The sequence below is a fragment of the Falco biarmicus genome, chromosome 3 (assembly GCF_023638135.1).
Source record: "Falco biarmicus isolate bFalBia1 chromosome 3, bFalBia1.pri, whole genome shotgun sequence".
In the NCBI taxonomy this organism is placed as follows: domain Eukaryota; kingdom Metazoa; phylum Chordata; class Aves; order Falconiformes; family Falconidae; genus Falco; species Falco biarmicus.
Genome location: NC_079290.1, coordinates 103,676,964 through 103,694,158, shown reverse-complemented (window position 1 = coordinate 103,694,158; position 17,195 = coordinate 103,676,964). Strand labels below are relative to the sequence as shown.

The following is a 17,195-nucleotide window of genomic DNA, read 5'->3' as shown; positions in this document are numbered from 1 at the left end:
CAGAGTAGGAGCTCCCAATTTTGAAATACATACTTTGTTTCTTGTGTTCTGGATAGATCTTACTTCGGGTGGCTCCTGCACTATATTAAGTACCTTTCCTTTGTAATTATTTCTACAGAAATAATGTCATAGATTTGAGCAGAGATAGACCCAGTGTTACCAGAGAACGCACAACCCATTTTCTCTTTCATAGATTACCTTTAAATTAAACAACAAAAAAAAAAAATCAAACAAAAAAACTCAAACAAACAAACAAAACCAAAAAAGCCCTTGATTATTGCAGGTTCATAAGACAAATCTAAAAGGTTGGTTGTGGTCAAAACCCTCATATATTTAGAAACTGAGGTTTTTTTGTTCCATAGCTTCTGTCCTAAGGAAGATGGTAGGTACACAGGTCAGGTGTGTTCTCCCCATAGACAAGACGATAGTGATTTAATTTGTGTAACATGCACCTGCTGAAAATACTTGTTTTCAGGGAAAAGTTGGAAGCACAGAGGTTATTTTTTCCTGGACAGTGAGTATGCAGGATTTTGAGCAGCTGCAGGCTTGATATTAAATGATATTTGAAAGATGTCATACTTCTTTCTAGCATCCTTTTGCAATCATTACCAAATAGTTGCTATTACTAGTTCTACCGTAAAAAACCCAAAACCAAACTATCAAGAAACCCCCCTGAAGTAGCAACAAGAAACCCATTTCCTATTTTTGTTTAGTACTAAAAATGAGATACTTAAGAATAGCTTCATTCTGTATTTTGCATTAACCATATTAAGTATTAAAATGTATAGAAGCTATTACCCGCCTTTTTTATAAATATGCTGAGGTTATGTCTTCTCATAAGATTCCCTTCCCAGGCAGGCCCCTACCCTGCCTGCCCTTTTGCTCTGCTGTAGGTGATGCTCAATCCTTGCACCTTTCTGGAAAACATGTAAGAAAATTGCTCATTTATAAGATAATCTGAAAAATTTTAGTCATCTGAAATCCCTAGATTTCTCTCACAATCCATTGGTTAGTTTGGCAGTAAGGACTTTGTATGTTTGTTTGGTTTTTTAACAGCTAGTTTAGGAAAAATGTAACCAATACACACTAGGTTTTGAAAGCAAATGGAAGACAAGGCTAAGAAAATGTCAGCTGTCTGGAGCAACATTGTGAAAGTTACATGTATGCTTTGTTCATATTTGTTTTCTGTGGACAAAGAAGGGGAAGTATGACGGAGAAGTTTATTTTCCAATAAAATGGAAAATCAGCATTTTTTAACTGAGAGTCTCAGTGCCTAATTCCAGTTCCAGCATACCACTGAACGTGTAACTAAGGTATTGGTTCCTGAGATGTGTGTCCAAAGAGATGGGCAAGTGGTAGGTTTCATGCTGAGATCATAACTTTACTTTGGCACTTGATTGTCAGCAGTTGAAGCTTATTTTCCTGTAGCTATTCAATACGCTTTAGAAAGCATGTGTTGATACAGTCTATTGCAAGATGAGCAGCCATAGCAAGCAAACCTTTGGCAGTAGTTTCAGTGAGGTTGATACAGAGCTTGAGTAAGTATTTCAAACTTCAAAGTTTGTCTTTCACAAAGATTATATTGCACTAGTGAGTATGCAGAAGAATATATTGCAATGCTCTGCATGTTAAATTGGCAGCACTTGTAGGAACTTCTCTTTAGTAGCGACTACAATTCCACAAAAACTCAAACATAGCAAATCACAGAACTCTCAGCAGCATCATGGGGATCCCAGGTGCTTATTATCCTGGGGATCTTAAGTAGTTGCTTGAGTTTCGGAGCTGAGTTACTCAAGTTGAAAAATGGCATCAGTATATTCAGCAGTTATTACAAGTTTTTCTGACTCAGGTGAGATAGCAATTAAGTCCATGAATTGATGTTGAGTTGCTGAAATGAACGTATTTAGCTGCTTCCTGCCCCTACCACAAGCACTAAACCAGACCTTTGTATGGCTGAGTGCTGAAATATATCTGAAAAAGAAAAGATACTAGAGCACCAAAAAATATCTTTCCAGCTGCATCAGCTTTCCAGTCTGGTTTACTGTAGTGATGTGACACCTGGAATAATGAAGAAATACAATGCAGAGAGTGAGAACGTGAACAAGTGACTGGAAATAGCAAAGAGGAGAGAAATAGCAAGCACTAAGGTTACACACACTGCTTCAAAATCTGGATGTCAGGGATGTTTTTCTGTAATTAAAATGAAGTTTGCTAATTTTTCTTCCACTTTTTATAGCTTTTTGCAATGTTAATACCAAAAATAAAAACACTCTTTTTTCCTAGTTTGTAACTATCAGGTTATTTTCAAGAAAAATGGAGTGAACAGCTTGCTGCCGTAGCAAGGGAGAATTTTTGTTCCTGTATTGTCCTTCTCTGTTCCCTTCTCATACCTGAGGTCTCCCTCCCTCATCCACAGCTCCTGGCACACTCCCTTGTCTTCTCTCTGGCACTCATCAGACAATTCTGTGAGTCAGTTTGGTTCATTAATCTATCAGAGAAGACAGCCTTCTTTTTCCTGGTAGACTTGTTTTCTGGCAAGTTGACACATTGCACGTGCTCACAGAGGAATCCAGAGAACACAGGAGTTTGTGCAAAGTAAAAAGTATGGGCATTGACAACTTCTAATTGGAAGGCTGGAGAGTGAAAAATAGGGGAAAAGGATTTTCAGCTTCCTCTTACAGGGTCTGTGAGCTGTTAGATCAGGTACATCTCAGGATGCCACAGGCTGATGAATGCCAATATTAACTGATGACTGAGCTCATAATTCAGTCTTGCCTCTCTTAACTTTATGCTTATCTAAAGCACAATGTTGTTTGTTTGGAAAATGTGTAAAGGCAGGCTTTGTTCACCAAATACCTTTATATAGATAACAGATACCCTGTCATGTCTGTTTCTTTTTTTGCACCTCTCCTCACTCCCTAAACAAACACCACCAAACACCACCCTTTCCCCACCCCATGCCATTTTGTGTGGAGACCTAAACCTTGTACAGGTGAGTCTGTCGGTTCTGCCTTTTGATAGAGCCTAGTAGGTGTTACTAACTTGAAATTTTGTTTTGTTAGGAGGGGTTTAACTCAGTGTGTCCATCAGAACATGGACAACATTAGTATTCACTTCACTTACAAGATGCTACTGTCTCATGCCATGCAGCAAAAACTTCTAGTTTCTAGCTTCCTGGCTTAATGAAGTGATGTACAAATGTTAAGTTGCTTTGTTTTCTATTTATTAAAAGGGTATTCAGCATCTAAATTCTTTAGAAAATCTCAGTCTCTACTACAACTACATTTCATATCTATCAGAAGTGTTTAGACTTTATAGCTTACTGCACTCCAAGATTTAGACCTGAATTTGAATTAATGTGAAAAAAACCCCTGATTATTGCCTTTTCATAGTGCTCATACTTCCAAGACTTAGACAATTATGTAACTAAGTAAACAGTACATGCATTCCCTTGTTTTTGTAGGACAGGCAAATTTAAGGAAAGTTGGGAGTTTACTTAAAAATCTTGTGTAGAGACTCTGTGTGTTTTACATTTCTTATATGTGTCATGAGGTAACCTTTGTAGTGTAATCATTACATTTATAGTTTTTTATCCTCCACTTAAATAGCAAACTACAGTGGCTTTGATCTGTGTGTTTGGGGCTCTTCCGTCTTGGTTTTTTTTTTAAAGTTTGGGATAAAATACTTTCACCACCCATGACAGATTCCTAGTAAAGTCTAAGGTCAGTAACATTTCTGATCTCCTTTTTTGTTTTTAGAAATGCTCTAGAATGCATTTCTTTTGGATAGGCACTGTCCATCCTCTCTAGGATGTGGGGAATGGATGTTTAAATGTTTGCTGTGCTGTGTATTGTCAGTGACTTCAACGTGTGGAACCTATTTTCATTGGATAAATATCAGTATATGACTGCAAGAATTTTTTCCACTAAGTAATTTATAAGAATTGTTCGTGTAAAAAGTTTCCTTTGAAGTAAAATTTAGAATTAGTAGTACTAAAATGGACTAAACCCACCGAAATACTACTGAAAGAAAACTTTCAAAAAATCAATTAATTTAGCTGGGGAAGCGAACAGAATTGGTTGCCTGATTTTTTTTAATTTGCAGAACGTTGATTTCTACCAAGAATTAGCAGGCATGCACATGCCACAAGACTGACGTTGAGCAATTTAACTGGAGCTATTAGCAGTTAAGGAACACAATGAATCAACTTTTTCTTAACAGTACGGGCAGCAGCAGCTGTCGGTGCTGCAGGGGAGGCGGACGCGGCGGCGCGCAGCCAGGAACGCTCGGCACTCGCAAGCCGAAGCCAGCCCGGCAGCAGCCGGCCCCGGCCGGCGGGCAAGGGGCGTCAGGGAGCCGTGAAGGCATTCCAAGTGACCCCCTCCAGACAGCGCCCAACGGCGGGCCCGGCGCCCCTCCCCGCGGCCCGCAGCACCCCCGCCGCTGCCCCTTGCCCTCGCGCTCCCGGCACGCGCGGCGGGCCTCTGCACGGGGCTGACCGGCGCGGCCAGCTCGGTAGCCGGCCCGCTCGGTAGCCGGCCCGCTCGGTAGCCGCGGTCCCAGTCGCCTCCCGCACAGCGACAGACGCCCGCGAAGCCTGCGCTGCCGCCGCCGGCCGCAGCCGCCCGGTCCCTCCCGGCCGCTCTGGGGCACACTCCGGCGAGCGGTGCTGCAGCCCCCTCAGCCGGAAAACCTCTGCAGCCGTTTGAGCCCATGGATGGTTGTGGAATCTCTCGAGTTCAGAGTTTTGGAAACAAAGTGATGCAGACCTGGGATGAACTTCTGGCTGGAATGTGAACCAGAGCAGTAAATGTCAGTGAGCCTGGGTTAGTTTACATTATTACTAAAGCAGTGCAGTGAGTTAAATAGGAAGCTGAGGAAATGAAAAAAGGCCAACTAGAAGACTGGGTTTTATAAGTCCCCTGAAGCCTTCGACTTGGCAGAGGTAGCTTGTTTATCTTGCGACGCCCCCCCCCCCCCCCCCCCCCCCCCCCCCGGCTGTGGTAGAATACCTGGTAGAACCTGGAGACAGCAGCCTGCACTTGGCATATCAACATGAGAGCAGGGGACCTACCTGATGCTGTTAGCGCTCAGTTTTGAAAACTTGGAACAGAAAGCCAGCAACGGTTAGGTGGCACTTCGTCAGTCCCATCTCAATGGGGCTACCTCTACACGTACAACCTCTGTGTAGTTAATACAACAGTAGTTCAACACAGAAAAAAAGCTAGCTGAAGTAATTGTGTTCCTGGAGTAAAGAGAACACATCCTGGGTGACGTTTATTTATTTTAAAGTCATGATGCATAAGTGGCCTGTAGGGCTGAGTGGGCATTCTAAAGGCTCTACATAAAAATAATAAAAAATGCTCAGTGCTTTTGAAATTACAGATCTTAGTGTCCAATATTCTCATATGGCAGAAGGGCACTACCTCCCCTTCCTTAGGGTCTTTGTGAATGGAAAAAAAATCTTGCTTTTTCCTTTAGTAATCTCTAAAGGTTCTGCTTCATCAGGTTTTTTACAGTTTCAGTAACCATACACGCTCAGAGATAAAAGGAGCTTTATCTGGCAGTCACACTATAAACAGTATATGGTCTCTATGCAGGAAGAAGAGTTATCCCAGGACGTAATTGTATTAGATTTCACTTAAAAGGCATTTCTAAAGGAGGTGTGTGAGCGCAGAGACCACTTCCAGTTTGAGAACTGGAGAAGAGACAGTGTAGCTGCAAGCTTTTTAGTTGTTTCCTTGTAGTTCCTAATCCAGTACTTCTACATTTCTAGAGCAGCACTGTGTCTGGGTTATTGTCACATTGTTGATTATGTTATTATGATGTTCTGAGTTTAATTAAATAACTTCAGTCTTTCATTTCTTGAATAATCATGGTATTATTGCTATCATTCCCCAGTGGGAAGCTGAAGAATGTTGTTATTTATGAATAAAAAGTCCACATTTGCTTTTGAACATAAGATCCTTAAAACCATGTTCTGTGTAACAAATGACTTTCCTTGCAAGTAAAACATTTTCAACACCACTGAGAGAATGTGAGAGAAGTAACTCAGGCTTTTGAGACTGAGGACTAATCTTAAGTAGCTAGTTAAGAAGATATTGTTTCATCCCTGACTGCTGTGGGAACAAGCGACGCACCTCACTTGTAAGACAGAAACAGCAAGATGTTCACTGATATAAAACATCAATTTAACAAAGTTTGACAGTAGATGTGACAGTGGTTTAACAAGATTTGATGGCAAGGTACACTTGACTATTTACTGCCTAGGGGACAGGGTCAGACAAAACTGTCAGGGAGACCCTCCCGCTGAGTCAGGAGGTTCAGAAAGGACCCTCTTGCATTCTAAACTCCTTGGAGAGGAGTCTGGGTGCAGCTAGATCCAGTCCTGGTCCCTGACCTGTCAGTGGTTTATGTCTAAAAGATTATATATGAGCAATCAATCCTTCGTATCACTTAGCTAAGATTTCAAAGTTTAGCATGCTATTAATTGCTTACCAAGACTCAGCAGCAAGGAATCTCTCAACCTTGAGGGGTACCTTGAGAGGTGTCCCTACTCAACAGGAGATCCTGGCATGCAGCCAGCTGCTGCGCAGGACAGCTCAGCGGGCCCTGGGCTGTCCACTATTTATGGGGTAAGGCGATCGACTTACAGTCATATGTGCATACCAGCTGTATTTCGGTGGGTGCATGCTCAACTAGCCCTCAGCTGCTGAGCATGATTTATGGCCCTTAGCTATTGTGTTGTTACCTGTCTCCCAAATTCCAGCTTGAGCCAGAGGCTGCCACAATGACCACCGATGGTGGCTATTGCTTCAGCAGAGAAGGGAAGGCGAGGACAGCACACCACCATCCTGACTGATTGCATTTGGTGGATCTCTGGCTGTTCAAGGATCACAGCGGAGTTCTCAAAATGTTAATGGTCAACTTTACTACTTATTAAAACTAGGAAAATAACTGATAAAGAAGAAATATATTCTGCTTAGAATGAGAGAGCTGGTTCAGAGAGTATTTTGATGTAATTTATACATTAATTAGCAATTTGCTTAACATCCAAACTGCAAAATAAGTGTGGCTAACAAAGTTTATCAACAAATACCATTTACTTCAAGAAATCCAGCAGCTGATGTAGTAACACTTTTATTGATCACTTTACCAACTAAGGATACAATTTTACAGTCAGTCAACAGCAGTAACATACTTTATAAGAAGCTATGCTTTAAAAAATGGTGTTTACAATATGGATTTCACTACAGCTTTTCAAGCCAAGCTTTTACAGTGCTAATCAAACAACTGCTATACTTGAACATTTTCCCTAAAACATCAACAATAATGTTGTAGACAAAGTAGCTTTTCTATTAATGTGGATTTAGAATGTAACAAGACAACTTTTAAAGGTTTAAAACATCCACAACGTTGTCATTACTTTAACATTCACACTGATAAAGTGATACACTTAATACTTCCTAGCATTAATAAACAGTGTAAAAATATATTGCATATATATATATATATAAATTTGTTTCCTTTTCCTGAAAAAACCTAGTACAAACTAGTAGTATATGATCCCCCCTTCAAGTTTCTTTTACTTATTTTAAAGATTGAATAGTAGTAGTTTTAAATTAACAGAAACAAAGATATGGAAATAGAGAATCACTGTTGTGCTCTCCCATAACCTCTTGTCATGGTTACTAAGCATATTAACCCCTTGGTAATGGTGGCTCCATTTTTGCTAACATCAGTTAGAATTTTGGCACTGACTGCAGTGGGGATAAGACATTGCCCAGTGCACTCTGCACTGGGTGATGCCTGACCCCCTTCATCAAGTGATTAAAAATGTTTGCTTAGGATATAATTTATCTATTATAGTTACAATTAAGAAATACTATGCTCAAGTTGTTCATTTGTAATAATGGAAAAAAAAAAAGGTTCAGTGTTAAATTAGTGAGGAAAAAAGTAAACTTGTCAGGTTAAATGATCATGTAATATTCTTACCGTATTGAAAATTTCACAGTGAACACAGTAGGCTAGTACAGCTGAATGTTAATGTTTGCAATGCCTGCAATTATAAATATTGCAGGTAATTAATAGCACACAGCAGCTTCCTGGTTAATGAAAGACAAATGAAACTAAGAACAAGAAATAGTAAGATTCACTGAAAGTTTTTATCATACTGTACAGCGCTCCAAGGAAGACTATGTCAAGACCTATATCCGTATCACAACTATTTAATGATTAAATTTTTTAGTGTTCTAGGTAATCAAAGATAAAACAGTTTTGCCTCTACACTTTACAATTAGGTCCTGACAGCATGCACATCCAGATTTGTGCAAATAAAGAATGAAAACATCTAAACCAAATTAGAAATGGATGTTGGAACAGCATGGACAGATGACCAAGCCAGCAAAGGAATAAAGCATAATGTGGATAAATAAATGGTTCACGACTGAAGAAACCCAACCTCAAACATTCAAAAATTACATTTCTGTATAAATATATATTTCTCCTGTAATATTTAAATCTGTGAAACCTAAAACCTTGCTAAGAATAAACTTCAATATACTTATCCAACATTGACCATTTCTCTGCTTTACAGAATGTACTTTGTATTATAAGCATTATACAAAACATTTTCCCTGCTGCAACAGTTTGCCAAAGCTGACATATTCCAAACCCAGCACAAAGACAGACACAAGCACACTTGCTGCATCCTATAACTTGTTCTTCTCTATGACCCTGATATTTCATACACAAATGGAAGCATACAGAAACTCATTGGATGTAAAGTGAAGCTTAAAATAATCCACCATTGTGGGGATACAGACGGCCATCATTTTTCTTGTTTTGTTGATCATCCATAATATAATTCCTGATCAAAATGTAAAGATGGATGAAGTATGAGTGTTTTTAGGGCTACTTTTTAAATTAACTTTAATGTAACTTTATTTACATTTGTGATCTGCTCTGAAAAAGTGCAAAGTAATAGAAAAATCTCAAATAAAGTTAACTGAAGGGAAGGGCAATTTATCATAAGTGTTATCTTTAAGACCTTTACAAATGCTTACAACAAAACTTACTTTGTACATGCCATGTGCTTTACAGTAACTCACAAAAAGAGATGTTGTATAACTATTTGAAAATTTATTCATTGGCTGTTTACCTGCAATGGAATATGGTAGGTGCTTAACATTTTTCCAGATCAGGTTAGTCAGTTGGGCATTTCAGTGTCAATTTCTAAATGTAAGGTATTTAAAGAAAAAAAAAAAAAAAAGCTTTTTTGTATTCTTGGCGCTCATGTATATATATGCTGCAAAGTAGTGCATGTGTATGATTGTGAAAAAGAATTAATTTTTTAGAAAAAAATCATTTCAGACTACCAGTATTGCAAAAGTCTGTCAACAGTCAGAAAATAGGCTGGGGGTTTTGCCCTTTTATTTATTATCAAGCTTGCTCTTGCTAAAGTCTTCCTAAAGTGGATGATCAATTAGTTTGAATGAAACAAGCTAATTCAAATGTTTTCTGACAACAAAGTAGAGTTACACTATAAACTTGTTTTGAAATCCACCTCCATATGGATTTTGAAGCAATATAGCCAAGGTAATATACTGAAAAACGTGAAAAAAACCCAAATATATTACAGTTATTTCTCCTGGCAAAACCAAATTACTTGAACAACTAAGACATGGAAGTTCTAGCTGCAATATTCTTTAGCTTCCCAAAAAACTACTCCTAGCTGGAACATCTTTCAAAGCATTGTTTTTGAGTTTAATGAGTAAGCATGACCACAACTAAAGGTCTCTTACTAGTTCTGGGATTCTGAAGACTTAAAAAGAACATCTCGGTCCGCCATTTCCAGCTTATACTGGGTAAGCCAAATGGGCACTTGGGAGTGCACAGCATGACTAACTGAATGTCTAAATGCTATTTTATGGGCAAACATTCCAAATACAGGAGGTACACATATCAAGTTGAGGCACTCCAGACTATGAGAACTTCGCATGAGTTTGAGATCCGTCACTGTGTTTCAGGTATTTAATTTTATAAAGGGCAAGATTTAAGTCCATAAGCATTGTATGACAGTCCTGTTTCCTCTTCCCACCTCAACGTACCATAACTACGCTTACTAACTGATGATAAACAACTGTGTATACGTACTGAGCATCCACTTGCATCATAAAGTTGGGGCAAGGGAAAAAGTAAGGCCCATGCAGGGCAAAATTTTAAATGGTCTTTTGAAAGCAGTTGGAGGAAATCTTGCTTTCACTCTGACTCTCCCCTCCTTCCTCACTAGAATTTCTTCTTGTCACACCAAGACAATGTTAGAAACACTGAAGAGTGATTTCCCCCAGAAATAGGAACAGGGTAGACATGTAAAACAATAAAAGCCTCCTTCGATCTCTACCTTCATGCTATGGAGGGAGAATAGCAGTGTCACCAACTGGCCAAGCTGAACAGCATTGGCTGAAAGACAAGGGTATGGCCTTAGTAAGATGTAAGGTTTGGATCAACATCTATATGGTTTAATTACTTAGCTAGATCCAAAGAGTATGTGTACGCTCACACAAACTTGTACAAGTCTTGTATATTACATTATTACCAACTAACAGACGAGCCAAGAACACAATATTTACACTACAAATAACGTACACAAAGGTGTAGCTATTTTGGCACACGTGCAAGGCTAACAGTCAGTTAAGAGGACATGTACTAGTGCAACACATTACATTTCCTCTATCGTGAAGGTAAAAGGTTTCTTGGCCAGTGCAAACAGAGAATTCTCATTCATGGATGACAGGCACATGCCCCACACACGCATGCATCACTGAAAGGCAGAGTTATGTTTTGAATATCATAAATTAAAATTCCTAACTATAACAAGCCTTAAGGAAAAAAAACCCTATAAATTACAACTTTAAAGCTTTGGTTTTGGAGAAAGATACATAAGGATTTTTCTCTACAGATCCTGGGATATACCCACCACTTGCAAGCCAACCCCTTGGCAGTCACTTGCCTTTTAGTTCTGGCTAATTCCAGCTACCATTTAAAAAAAAATTAATTGAGCCAATAAAGAGAAGATATGGGTGACTGAAATGCTAATTCATGAACAAAGCTTTCTATAATGTCAAAAAGCTGTCAGAGGAATTTTTAATTTAGGTAAGGTCAGTAAAATACATGGAAAATACCATACTTCAATCCAAAATATCTTTGAAGGACAATCTCTATGGTGATGAAAAACACAAGTTGTGACATATCAGTAATTTTGAAACCTCCCTTTCCCTAAAGTGAAAAAGAGGTAAGAAATACTGTTGGTTTAAGAAAAAAACATTAACAGCAGCTAGATCTTGGCCACTGTCCAACGTTCAACATTTCCTTTGAGATTCCAAATATTTGATTACGATTAATTACAACTGTTTACATAGGACTGTTGAAACCATGTCTGTTTTTTAACATCTGCTTCTCAGTAACACTACTGTGGTAACTCTGACAGCCACAAAAAGCAGGACAATAATTTTTGTTTCTGTTATTTCCATATTCATAAGATTGTTGCAAAACTCTCAACAAGTAACGGAGTGACCAGAAGGAATTAGTAAGCAAGCACTAGTAAGAAAACCCATTTGACTTCTGCATATTTTATTTTAAGATGACGTTACTTTTAGAGAATGATTTGTAAGGACTATTCTTTTGCTTCTCTATTCATCTGTTTCTTGTCCTCAGTTTTGCAAAGGATTTGGTGGCCAGGTTAAGCCTCAGTGGAGATACAGGCAAATTGTGTACTCACCTAGTATTTACGGGTTTAATTTTAAATTAACGGTGTAATTTGAGTTTATTCTTTAAGGCAGTTATTGCTAAAACTACCTGAACTTTCTGATCACATCTCTTTTGGTAGCAGGTTCAGCAGTAACGAAAGCAAATTAGGAACAACAGGATTTTACAGAATATGTCACATAGAAGGGTGCTGCATAGTATAAGATGCTGAAAATCAGACTGGAAGGTTAGATGGAATGAGTTGAGATGCCCCAAAAAAGGAGATGATTTTAAACTTTGTAGGATACCCATGTCTTTACTTCAGACATGATATTTAGTTACAGTCTGGAGTATGGCACACAGGAAGAGCATATGCTCTACACCACTTCAAGTGCTGAAAATTGGTTACCTCCTACAACTCCTGAGCTATCCCTTCCCCTCATCTCTGAGGTACCAGCTGTATTTGCTGTCCTGAGAGTCAAGGGCATGGCAGGTGAACAAGAAAATGTACTTTGCCTCATTCCCAAGCAGGCCTGGAATGTATGGCTAACTTTCAAGCCAGTATTTAGGCCTTTAATTTCCTACAGATATTAGTGGAAAAGAGCTTAAGAAGGTGGCTGAACCCCTAATACAGCTGCATCTGGTACTTTTATTCATAGCCCTTATCTTCCACACCAAATAAAGGGAGAAATCTTTCCAAAGTACTGTCTTTCCAGCCACAACTTTGTTTTGTCACTGTTGCATCAGAATGACTTCTTTTCATGCATCTGTTTTATTGAGTTTTTTAAACTATCCAACTGTAGAAAAAGCGTGCTCCTCAAAATAAAATACCACTGCTTGAGGCATCTTTTCAGGTCCTGATCTAAAGCTTAGTCACCACTGACAGTATTTCAAAGAACTTTGCATCAGGCCCATACAAAGTGCTTTGGTGCATAGCCGGGATTTTATACGGTACAAGTAATGCAAAGTAAGCACTGGCAGAACCTCAGGTAGTTCTATCAGCCTCTTCTGAGCAAACAGAGTAGTTCAATTTCTAGTCCATGTCAGCTCGGGTCTGTCCACATTCTCAATTCCTTCACCTGCCTTCTATCTTCAGAGCATGATGGCCTCTCTCATACTGTGAACTAGCAGCTTAAAACCGAATCATACCTTACAAACTGCCTAACCAACTACTCCTCTTGTGTAGCAACAGCCTTGTGCTACCAACACTCAGTATGTGGTACCTGAGGAAGTCTGTCACTTGTGCACCTCAGGGTAAGTACCACCAGATGTGTCTGATTGGGAACTAGCTAGGAACCAACAGCCAGATGAGCAAGCTGAGAGGGTCCTGCAGTAGGCTGGACTTCACCCTTCACTCGGGCTGGGGCTGTTAGCAGTGAGTTATGAGTCAAGTTTTAAAGTCAGTGGGAAGAACAGGGACACTGGTTTTGCCTGTAACTTAGCTGAAGGATTTATCAAGGGTTAGAGGCTCAGCCTTTTTATTCATAAAAAACAGGACTATCCTGGAGACTTCTTCATGTGCACAGGCACCAGTGATTGGAAGAAGGTTCTCCACGTTTAGACAGTTCACTACCATGCTGGAACGATTCAGTCATTGCTGGGATCACAGTACACTATTTTCTGCCTCAGAGCATGACAGGTCAGCCGTGCAACAAAGGAGTGGATAATCCTTCATTCCATGGAAATTTTTCTTCAAGAACAATGGGTAACTCTTTGAAAGGCTTCACGAAGATGGATGCCTCTCATCCTGTGCATCCTTACATACATCAAAAATCTTCCCAGGTAACCAGAGTCAACCATGGGAAAAGTCATTTAAATCTTTACACAAACATGTGCCGAGTTTTGGCAAACTTCCCTCCCTCTTCAAAACAAACACCAAAATAAATTGTAAACAAAGAAAATCTCCAAGTCTACAAGGAAGTCCTTGCCTTTGTTTGCTATTGGTGTTTTGGTTTCAGGCTGATGTATGGGCTCAAAGGGTCACTGAAGGCAAAGTTACAAGAAAGGCAATTCCATGTCAGAAAAAAAACAAAATGTGAACAAGTTAAGGGCTGAAAACCTCTGTTTCTGGACACTGGCCAGATACAGACTGTTGACCTGCCTGGCACATAACAACACACACTGCTCACTGCATTTTATGTACTGTGAGTGGGATGCCAATAAGGGCTGGGGGAAAGCAATAAATTTGTTAATCTTTCATCTGGGTCAAACATTTAAATCAGTGCATGAACTCTTTTTGAAGAAAAGCAAAGCAGAACTGCTAGCAGCTGTTTCTGAATACTGAAAATCTTATCTTTCATAATTTTAGAGAAGCACATTAATACATTAGGGTTCAGCTCTTGTGGAAAATTAGACCAGCCTCTTCTCTCCTTTTTAACAAATATAAAAAATGAGTTATTCTTACTCCTTCCTGTTCAGCAGTTTTGACATTCTGGGCCCCAGGCAGGTCACACTTAGCTGCCTGTACCTTAAGCCTGTGAAATTGGTTCTCCTTCTATAGCAGTGGAAAGCCATTCCTGTCAATTACTCCCAAGTCAGGCAGTAAAAGTGAACAGAAAATCAAATCCCTTGTCTTCAAACAAACCTAACATAAAATGTAGCCCAGTTATAATAGTACATTTTTGTAGGCAAATACATGGATATTAATTGCAAATGTCCTTATTCCAATGGGCCATAAACTTTCCTTATGTCCTAGCTTAAAGGGTACATAAGCTAATGTATGTGCATAATAACATTCACTTAATAGCAACCTGTTTAGTCATAATAAATATTTTAAAGCATTATTAGCTTAATGCCCCCTTCATTTCAAATGTGAGCTAATAAAAACTTGAAAACAGACTGCAAAAAGCTTTAATAGACTTTCTTAGTAATGTCTTGTTCCTCACCTCTCAAGTTAGTACAAAAGCTCCAGCCAAATCCACCCAGTCAGAACAATGCTACAGTACGCACAGTATCAAGCACAAAGTATAGACAGGAGGAAAGTAAGGACTGGTATTTTCCACCTCTTTTTGTTGACATAAAATACTTTAGAACCTATACTGTCCTAGAAATAGCTTTTGTTTTGTTTTGTTTTTTTTGATGAGTGGTGTATGACATTTACAGGCTAGCACCTTGTGTGTTACAACCACTTACTCCCCCAGTAGTATGTTGTTGAACGTTTTAAGGAAAGTGCCAGGTCCTATATAAGACATTTTTTAAAAGGCCCCAAACAGTAGTCTAATCAAACTGCATAAATAATGGGATACTCTTCAGAAAAACTGCTACGGAAGACCCTCTTTTCAAGAGGTTCTCTTTGACATCTTCAGGACAACTGGACATTTAGGAATGTTTGAGATATTTTGCTTGAATTGACAAAGTGTGGTATAACTGCTTTTGACTTTGGGTGGTGTTTTTTTGTCTAAAGTTCAACAAAACAATGCATTTTTTGTACCTATATATTTATTTTTGCCAATATATGCATGAGGAATGTAATGAAGTGGCATTGTGCTGCAAGTAGCTCAGCAGATGTTGAAATCAGTTCCAGTTCCTGAAAACAACTTCTTGACGACAGTCTTAGCATTCACAATAACCAAAACATGTGGGATTCATCTACATCATTCTTACAAATATACTCTCCTTCCCCTTCTCTTTCTCCCTCTGTGTTGTAAACCCTCAGCCTTACTTGCTTCCTTGTACTTTATGATCATATGTGCCTGCATGCTTATAGCCAGATACATATCCTGAAGCATCCACCAGATCTTCTCGGCCAGCTTTGCCTTTTCCTTTCCCACTGGGATCAAACCTCTCTTTGTGAGAACCCGTGAATTTTGACGTATCTGTAAGGCGTGACACAGTTGGAGATGATACGGCTTTCTATTGGAAGAAAAGAGAAGAAACAATAAACCCTCATCAAAAATCAATTATTCTTAATACAGATATTTGAACATGCTACTAACATTTAAATCTTTGTAACGATGGAGACTATGTAAATGTCTACTCACTTCCAGCAAAAGGATACCAAAAAATGTTTGTTTCTTGCTGTAACATACAATGACAATAATCAGATCGACAAGAACAAAATAGTACAAGTTATGTCAAAAACTTTTGGAAGAAACTTTCAATAGGAGATACTTCTGAGTAATAATCAAGTTCTAAGCACCAGAGATATGAAGAAGTCACAGGGAACAGCCGTGTTCAAAACCCATTATGTCAACATCTGAGCATAAATAAGCCTGGCGCCACCAACACAGAAAAGCAAACCAATACAGCTTCAATTCACTGCTTCAAGAGACAAATTCCTTCTAAACTCTAGGAGTCATGAAAGAAGTAACAAACTAGAAGGACTGAAAGTTATTTTCAGTGTTAGCAAATTAGCAGTCTATAAAATGGCACTGAGCAAAGACTTCCCTTTGCATTGCTTCCACTGAGTCATATCAGGCTACTTAAAAATCAAACTTCTGATGTTATTGAGACAAAGAAAATTTGACTACACAAACAGAAAGAAAAAGATATTTCACAGAACAATACAGGAGCACGCTAACCTGTGTGCTTGGACTAGGAGTAGTCTCTTTGATCCTTAAGCTTACACTTAAAATCAGAAAAGAAAGGGCACTAAAGAGAAAACAGAAGATTTTTGCATAGTGGTGGGAATGGAGCCAAGATGAGCAGACTGGTAAAATCTGGGTATCTTTCTTCTGCGCACCATCCTGTTAGGGTGCATTTTAGAGACAAAAGTGACATGGGGTTCACTGCAGTAAAGTAAATGCTCTGGGAAACTTATCTTTCATCCAAAAACTCATTCCCCTTCGAGCCATTCTCAGCCCAAATAAATGCTCATTAATGAGACCTAACAGACTTTCAAAGTAACACATAGCTCTTCCATAGGACGACACATGTCAAATATCTTTTAATGCTGAACATTAAAAGGCCAGAGACTTGGAAAAGACGCTTGAATCTGTACCAAGAGGAACAGGATACTTGGATTCAGTTAGACTGGGAATGAATGACGTAACTTGTACACCATGGAAGCCACACATCCTCCACAGTTACATAAAAGCTGTTTTGAGGGAATTTGTCCACATACGTAACTACTTAATCAGAATCTCATGTTGTAAACTTCTGCTTTTCTCCCTCCAAACATACCCAATGTGTGAGACAAGACTGCACCTCTCTGCAGTGTTACTTTTGCATAAGGCCCTGAGGGAAAGAGTGTTCAGAGGTGCGAGTTCTGTCACTATCCAAAAGAAACTGAGCACCAGAACATGCATTTCTCAGAACAGCAATACCTTTAGGGACTTCAAACTTGCAGTCTCGGAGTACTATCTGCATCAGAGGTTATTTATCTATATTGAAAAACAGAAATGAAGACAATGCCTAGCAAGAAGTGCTGCTTCTTAACACCTGCAGTTTTCTTGTCCATGTTGGCCTGCTAGCACCTTATAACCAGGAAACCTGTATTCACAGTAGAGCTA

General features: G+C 39.1%; 1 protein-coding gene across 1 annotated transcript in view; it reads right to left on the bottom strand.

Moving 5' to 3' along the window:
• Positions 1-7,124: 7,124 nt before the first annotated feature.
• Positions 7,125-17,195, bottom strand: part of TPPP (tubulin polymerization promoting protein) — a 66,937-nt gene continuing 56,866 nt past the window's right edge. The window contains exon 4 of the mRNA XM_056332526.1: positions 7,125-15,597. Within this exon, the coding sequence (XP_056188501.1) occupies positions 15,403-15,597 (195 nt within the window). The 3' untranslated portion in view covers positions 7,125-15,402. The remainder of the gene's footprint in view (positions 15,598-17,195) is intronic.